We start from the raw sequence: 8,666 nt of genomic DNA on the forward strand, positions 1-8,666 counted from the left end.
GCTGTCTTCAGACATCCCAGAAGAGGGCATCAGATCCCATTACAGATGGTTGTGAGCCACCATGTGGTTGCTGGGAATTGAACTCAGGACCTCTGGAAAAGCAGTCAGTGCTCTTAACCGCTGAGCCATCTCTTCAGCCCCACAAAGAAACTTTTAATGAGCAAATAATTGCTTCCAAGTAAATACTACTAATATATTTCTACCCATACTATACAAGGAATTACTAAAGAACGGATAATAGGAGAATAAAAAATTATAAGTCACTTTATAATGCTATCTAATCCATCTAGAACAAAAACAATGTAATAATGCAAAAGAGCACAGTGCCTAGATTAAATAAAAGGCAGATCAATAAGTAAACTTTATAGCAGCACATGGAAATGACGAAATTCCTAACAAAAAGCTCGAGATGGGCAGTTTATTTAAAGTGAAATACAGGAGAAATAAAGCACAGAAAGACACTTAAAGGCATAGAAGTTAACATAGAAGCCCACTCAGGACCCCACTCGGGCCTAGAGTGTGATGTTATTATGGACATTAAAAAGAGAAAATTCAGCGGTAGCGTGCATGCACTGCATATATACGCAAATCCTTGAGTTTCATACCAAATGCCTTTAGATCACTTGTGGCCCTGCAAACCTGTAATCCTAGCATTTGGTGAAGAGGTCAGCTCGGGAACTTTGGGAAAGTCATGAAACGCTCCGGAAGGGAGAGGCTAATTAACATTTCTCAGACCACTGGCAGGAACGGACCTGCGGGGTGGGGACAGACTATTGCCCACCTCCAGACTAGGGAAGTCCTTGTCACCTCATTCCCTAAAGACCAATCAGTTTAAAGGATGCACTGTTCCGCCAATCATATTGTGCCTAGTTGCTGATGCTCTATCTGCCCCTGGAAACGGTATAAAAACTCTTTGAAGGGGTACCAGGGGTTACCCCCTCCCCTTCAGGTCTGGGACCACCCCACTACACTGGAACAATAAATTCCTCTTGCTTTTTGCATCCATCCCAGCTCCACTTCGCGGAAAGCTAAGACACCCCGGAGTCTTACATTGGCAAATGCAGGCAAAAGGATCCGGAACTCAAGGTCATCCAAAGCTACATATCAAGCATGAGGCTGGCCTGGGCCCCATGAGACCCTGGGGGAGGGGCAGAGGGAGACCATTCAGAAGGCAGTCAAGATGTGTAGCAGCACCGGCAGCCTGGCCACCAGTGCTGTCACCAGGCGTGTTAATGTTGGAATAAAGCCTCAGTCATGACTCTCCCAGTTTTATAATTGGAAATAAGAAAGGAAAGGCTATAGGAACAACTGTGTTCAGAACACTATTTATAATAGCAAAGATCTCAGAGTAACCCAAACTTCTAGACATTGATTTGGGAATATCTCTTGGCAGCTTATTTTGAAAACTTTACAATGTTAAATATGTAAAAGCAAGGACAGTTTTTTGTTTTGTTTTGTTTTGTGGATATATATTCATATATGTATATGAATGAAAACCCAAACTTAAAATTCCCCACTATGCTTTAAAGGCTCTCTGACAATAACAGAAAGAGAAATAGAGAATCCATAAAAACTAATTCTGAAACTATCAACAGGCTTGACACTCCTTAGCTGCCAGGAGCGCTGAATCTGAACACAGGGAACCCCACCCAGCACCCCAAATTTGAATTTTTTATTTTATCTTTCCCCTACCCCCAAGACTGGGTTTCTCTGTGTGGTCCTGGCTGTCCTGGAACTTGGAGATCTGTCTCTGCCTCTGCCTCCTGAGTGCTGGGATTTAACGGCATCAGCCATCACTTCCAGCTTCCTTTATCATTTTAAAAAGAATTTCCTATGTGACTACTGTATTTAAATCACCACATGCCCCATACTCCCCCCCCAACTCCTCCCAAATCCCCTCTACCCACTCAAATTCCTATCTTGTATTATATACATATATATACATATATATACACACACATATATGTATACATATATGTATATATGTATATATATATATATATATATATATATGCTTAATCTGCTAATGAGTAACATTTCATTGTTGCAAGTTTTCAATGTGCTTCCAGGAGGCTGGGGGGGATGGCTCAGTGGGCAAAGTTCTAGCTGCACAAGCCTAAGGACCAGGGTTCAGATCCCCAATTACCATATAAAGGCTGGCTGGACGTGGTGGCTTGCCTATGATACTAGCATGCGTGCTGGAAGCAAAGACAGGGAATCCCTGGAGACTTAGAATCCCAGAAGTGATCTGGGCTGGACAGACTAGCTGAACCGGCCAGCTCTGGGTTCATCAAGAAACCCTACCTTCATAACATAAAGTGTGATGGAGAAAGACACCTAATGTCAACCTCAAACCCCTACGTGCATGTGCACACACATACATACACACACATCCACACACCACACACACCACATACACACACACATACACACACACCACACACACACACACACCACACACACATCACCCACATACATACACACACACACACACACCACACACACACATAAATAAGTAAATGAATAAAATATTTGGCTCTCCAGACCAAATCTTCGTGAAACCCATGCATTTGCATCTGTGTGTGTGTCCTACAAACACTGAAGGTTAAGAAGCATGCTCCTAAGTAATTTTATAGCAGTTTGCGTTTCCAGATTGAAAACAGATTCTACAGGCTACACAGTGCTAAATGGATTATGCTCGGATACAGATTGAAAAGGGTCGGGGTCTGGGCCAGGCTGACAGGCCGACTGATCTTTGCCCGGGCTTGTCCTTCAGGGAAGGGTTACAGGATTCACCACTGGGGTGTGGCCTATCTGCTGTTAGGACCTGAATTGCCTGGAGTGTTTCTAGTTCCCACTAGTAGTTGAACTTCACCTTGAACCTCTGCTCCCAGGGAAGTCATCCGGACTCTGCCATCCCTGGAGTCTCTGCAGAGGTTGTTTGACCAACAGCTGTCCCCAGGCCTTCGCCCACGACCTCAGGTAAGGGGTTTGGATTTGGAAAGATGCAATTGCTATAGGAGGGACTCTGAAGGCAGACAGACGCACCGCCTCCTCACGTTGGCTAGTCTAATATAAACATCAGGGTGGGGTGGGGGACACGGTGGATGGTGAGGATAGACTCCATGCCCTTTTGTGAAGGCATTTCCTGGCATCAGCTCCTGACTTCAGACAGTTTCACCCATCAGACAAATTGCCTGGTGTTGGAGGAGGAGGCGAGCAGGGCCATTCCCATCATTTCTCCTCAGAAACGGAAAGGCAAGGAAAACATGAGGGTTCTTCAGACACTTAATCCCTGGGACTGCAAGATGGTGGTGCCCCTCCTCCATAGCTGCTCACAGCGGGGGCAGGAGATAAGGGCCGAATGAAGCATAGATCTAGCTATATTTTTTTTAGTGCCTTCAGTAAATTTAAAATCAAATAAGGGAAGGGACCTAGATCCTTATGTTATGGCATTGTTAAAAGCGAGAACTTGTAGCCAGGGTGTGGTGGCACACGCCTTTAATCCCAGCACTTGGGAGGCAGAGGCAGGCGGATTTCTGAGTTCAAGGACAGCCAGGGCTACACAGGTTTCTCTATACAGAGAAACCCTGTCTCGAAAAACCAAAAAAAAAAAAAAAAAGAAAGAAAGAAAGAAAGAAAGAAAGAAAGAAAGAAGGAAAGAGAGAGAGAACAACATGGTCTAGGGGTCAGAGAGCAGAATTCTCCAAAAACACCAACAACACCTGCTGTAAATGTATGCCGTTGATTTGGGGAAGTTGGCCTCCAGCTCACCATTTTCTGCCTTAGCCTCCAAAGTGCTAGGATTATAGGCCTGAGCCAACACATCTGGCTTATGCCTATTGTGTGTGGAAGGGGAGTGCTGAGTGCGCTCCTGTGTTTGGTACTTATATATGAATATATGTATATACGCATGTACGCATACTTGCATGTGAAAGCCAGAGGCCAATGTCAGCTGCTCTCTTCTCATCTTACCCTTTTTATTACATTGTATTATTTGTTTATTTGTTTGTTTGTTTCATTGTACGCATGCATCCACTCATGAGCATGTAACAGCACAGGTATGAAAGTAGACTTGCAGGAGTCAGTTCTCTCCTTCTGTCACTTGAGTTCCAGGACCACACTCCAGCCCCCAGGCCTGGGCTGTAACCTTTACCTAAGAGCCATCTTACTGGTCCTCTACTTTGTCTTCTGAGATAGCATCTAGACTCACAGAACCTGGAGCTCATCTAGATTCACATTGGCTGGCCAGCTGATGCATTTTAAGGTCAAATCCTCATTCCATCCCTAACCCACTTCCACTCCCAGTGCTGGAGTTCGGGACACCTGCCACCAAGCCCAGTTTTTCCTGGATGCGGAAGCTCCAAACTCAGGTTCCCATGTTCGCATGGCAGGCACATTTTCAGTTGAGCCTCCCCGCCCCCCGCCCCCCAGCTCCTTTACCCTAGTCTCTGAATGGGGGGAAGGCTATACATCAAGCTGCTCTCAGACATTAGGTAGGAAATAGACCATATACATGAGGAAAGATATTCACCTGCCCCATGGGTACCAGGAAGTGCTGTCCAACTCCTCTTTTGCTTATCAGGAGAAATGCTGACTACCTCTGGTAATTTTGATGTTGGGAGGAACAGGGACGTTCATAGGACTCCATTCCTCGCTGGTGAGAGTGGAGACAGATTTTCTGAAGGGCAGGAGATCTGTGTAGAAAAGATGGGTGCTGTTTTCTGAAGGGAAATGGGGATAGAGTAGATCTGGGAGAGAGGGGAGGTGGGGGATGGTTGGGAGGAATGAAAGGAAGAGAGACGGCAGTTGGGATGTATTGTATAAGAGAAGAATCAGAAAGAAAAAAAGAAAAGCTGACTGCACCCTTCAAGTGTTCCTCTGTGTGGGGAGCTGTCTCAGGGACTACATGGGCACCGAGAGGCATCAGTGAGGGTAGGTACTGATGTTGTGTCCCTGAAAACAGAGACAGGAAATCTGCTGCATGGCCAAAGATGGCAAAATGTGGCACAATCAAGTAAGGCCCAGGATTCTGCCTGGGTCTCTGCTGTAGAATGAGCTTCCAGCTCCCACTTGCTGCGTGGAGACAACATGTTGCAGAGCCATGTGAGGATGAGGGTCCAAGCCAGGAGGATGTCAACCCACCAGCATGTAGCCAGTGGGCTGGGAGAGCTTGGGCCCACCAAGGAGCTTGAGCAAACTGACAGTGGGTTATGTACACAAGTGGGTGTGTCACACAACCGTGCAACACAGAGAAAACCCCTGTGATGACAACTTCAAAACCACCCTGAGGCAAAAGGAGTAGACAGGGGCTTAGAGCCTAGCATATTGGAGTGACCATGCAGCTCTTGGAGGTGTGAGGAAGGAAATTTCCTGGAAGGATAGGTTGTCTTTCTAGCAGCCTCGTCAATAGATGTCAATGTATGAGGTAGTACCTGCTGCAATCCTGCTCCTTCAGAAGACTGAGGCAGGGGGATTACTTGAACCCAGAAATTCTAGGCCAGTATGGACAACATAGCAAGATTCTGATTTAAAAAAAAAAAAAAAAAAAGTAAAGAGGGAAACCAAATAGGTGACGTGCCACACTAGTGTCTTCCTGCTCTAAGGGTCCTGGGCACATGAACTTGCTTAGTGCCAGAAAAGTCAGAGGAGGAGAGGGCAGACAGAGACCCTCGTCTCCACCACCTTTGACTGACTCATGGAGCTGGATATAATCTGTTTTACAAAAGGACAGCTTCTCAGAGCTGTTTCTATCTAAGGTTGCTCTGAATAGCCATCTCAAAATATGCCAGAGAAGAATATTTAGAGGTGGCCTATTTTGGTCTCCCACAAAGATTTCACAGGGAAAATGTATTTGTGTTCTATTTATACAACTAAAAATATGCATCAGCCCGGGGAAACTGGCTCTTTGCTGCCTTTGAAGTGAAGGATGGGTTAATTTCTAAGAAAGTAAAAGCAAATGTAGTGCAGGCACCACAGATGCTGCCAGACACCAGCGTTCAAGTGGCTTGAATGGAAGAGGATACCCCAAGTCTTTGAAGTAGGTGAGGAGAGAGACCAGGTCTCCAGAGTTGGGCCTGCAGTGGCCAGGGTAAGTCCAAGGGGCAGTATGACACAGAACAGAGTGGCAACCTCTACCAGTAGTAAAATTCAGGTCTCATTTCCTAACTTCCCATAAAGCAGAGAATATTGTTTTCTCTCTCTCTCTCTCTCTTTTCTTTTTTTAAACTCACAGAGATCCTCCTGCCTCTGCTTCCTCAGTGCTGGAAATAAAAGCATGCACCACCACATGCAGCTCTCCTTGTTTGGAGAGAGAAAGACAGACAGACAGACAGACAGACAGAGTATAATGTGTGCAGATGTCCACAGAACTCCGGAGAGGGTTTTGGACCCCCAGAAACCGGAGTTCCAGGCAGTTGTAAGCTGTCCAGTGGGTGTTGCGAACTGAACTCAAGTCCTCTGGAAAACTGGAAAGTGCTCTTAACCACTAAGCTATCTGTTAGTCCCCCAAGAATGTCTTATCTTGATAGGCCTTCAGATCTCACAGTCCAGGGGGCTGACCTGCTACAAGGGGTAGAGGAAAGAAAACTGGCCCCAGGCCTGAGTTCAGAGTGACATCTCCAGAGTTCTTCCTTCCCTTGTCATGTAGTAATTTCCTACCCTACACGAGGAGAAAAGGAACAGATATGCCCAGTATGCCTGGCATCTTGAAAGGGCACTGACTCTTGCCGCTGTAGAGCCCCTTTCCTTGGGGAGTGCAGAGAAGTGCTGCTAGAGAGGTTCAAAAGAAACACAACAGTCAAAATAGTTGCTGGCCAAGGGAGGGCAGGTGCCCTGGGTCGGGCCTGCAAAACCCTTTCAACAGTGTAGCCAAGGCCGTGTTTGACAGTACAGGCCTGTAAGCCCATGCATAAGCAAGGGCTGGGATAAAGGGCTACTGTTCAAGTTAGTTATATACACTTCAAGTTTGTTCATCTTACATCCTTAGGTAAGGGTGGTTAGCTGGTTAGCTCCACCTCTCCAGCAGGAAAGCATGCCCATGGTAAGGTAGATATTGTAGAGTCTAGCTTTGTTTTGACCTTTCTTTCTTCGTTGCTTGCGATTGTACTTGGGACCTTCACTCATGCAGCCCATGCTTCAGCCTTGCATAAATCTATAAATATATGGTTGGAGTCAGGTCCAGCATATGTGGGTACCAGTCCCAGTCTGGTTTAGCAATTTATTAGCTATTTGTCTTTAGACAAGTAACTATAGGGTTCTGAGCTGTAATCTCCACCAAACAGGTCCTTTAAGTATCTTTATTGGCCAAACACCAGGGTTAAAACACTGAACACAGTATGGTGGTTTCAACTGTCATGGAGTCCACATTCTATCAGGGGAATTTTACACACAACTCACAAATGATACAGACCACTGCAGGGTGATTTGACAGAGACAACGAAGGGCTTGTCTGAGCTGCGGTAGTCGGGGAGCAGCTCTTGATGGGATCTGAGATCTAGATGGCAGAGCGTCCTTCCCAGATGAAACCCAAGCCTCTGGGTACTCCTCAGCAAGGGTAGCTGGAGGAAGACCAGAAAGTGAGGAGGAAAATGGCTCAGAGTAGAGCATCTAAGCCTGTAGCACCTCCAGAGACAGGCTTTGGAGCTTGCCTGTGGTTCAGCCTGCCGTGGGAAGAGACCAGTGAGGGTTTTAAGCTGTGGGGATGGGTATATTTTGGAAGGCGAACAAGAACATCAGCAGCTCAGGCGATGTAGGAGGGCGGGAAGGTGATGATCGAGGACGGCCCCAGAGATTTTAAGGACTGTGTAGGTGGGGTGAGAAGCATTGTGGGTGAGGTGGATTTAGAGGGAAGAAGTGAAGATCTAGTTTTTTGGCCATGAGGAATTTGGGGTGCACATACATACACACCCCATCATGTCCTTGTCTACAGACAGGGTGATAGGTACTGGAAGGTAGAAGATGGAAAGAGGACCAACAAGGAAGGTATCCAGTGCCCACCCCACAGCTCACCCTCAGACAGACCTTGTTCTCATTTTCATTACCCAGGTGCCCGGAGAGGCCAGTCCTATCACCATGGTTGCCAAACTCAGCCAATTGACAAGTCTGCTCTCTTCCATTGAAGATAAGGTACTCACAGGTGTCCTGTAGCGGCTCCTGATTTCTCTGTAGTCCCCTATTTGCACTGAGTGTCCAAGTCCCAGGTTCTGCATTCCTATGACTCTCTGATATTCCTGCTGTCCACAGGTCAAGTCCTTGCTGCATGAGGGCTCAGAATCTACCAACAGGCGTTCCCTTATCCCTCCGGTCACCTTTGAGGTGAGTGACTCTGGAGCAGTATTTGGCCATTGGTTCTTGTGAAGAGAGTGCTTTTGACTTGGGCTGTGAGGAGCAAGAAACTCAATGGTAGAGAATAGTAGTCAGGGAAGCCACCTCGCTGGGGCAGTGGATAAACATTAAAATCGCTGCCTAGATGCATCAGTGAATTACCCTTCATGGGAGGCTGCAAAGAAAGAGCTCCCCATTGGTCCAAGATGGTATGAACCCCCTTAAAATAGAAAGAAGTGACATCGGGCTGGTGAGATGGCTCAGTGGGTAAGAGCACCCGACTGCTCTTCTGAAGGTCCAGAGTTCAAATCCCAGCAACCACATGGTGGCTCACAACCATC

At 46.6% G+C, this 8,666-nt stretch overlaps 1 protein-coding gene across 5 annotated transcripts in view; it reads left to right on the plus strand.

Annotated features, from left to right (window-relative positions):
- Positions 1 to 8,666, plus strand: part of Inpp5d (inositol polyphosphate-5-phosphatase D) — a 103,859-nt gene that overhangs the window by 55,123 nt on the left and 40,070 nt on the right. For all 5 annotated transcript variants that reach the window (XM_021156170.2, XM_021156184.2, XM_021156176.1 and 2 more), the window contains exons 6-8: positions 2,895 to 2,982; positions 8,047 to 8,127; positions 8,245 to 8,316. In XM_021156170.2, the coding sequence (XP_021011829.1) occupies positions 2,895 to 2,982; positions 8,047 to 8,127; positions 8,245 to 8,316 (241 nt within the window). The remainder of the gene's footprint in view (positions 1 to 2,894; positions 2,983 to 8,046; positions 8,128 to 8,244; positions 8,317 to 8,666) is intronic.

Source organism: Mus caroli, chromosome 1, assembly GCF_900094665.2.
Source record: "Mus caroli chromosome 1, CAROLI_EIJ_v1.1, whole genome shotgun sequence".
Lineage (NCBI taxonomy): Eukaryota > Metazoa > Chordata > Mammalia > Rodentia > Muridae > Mus > Mus caroli.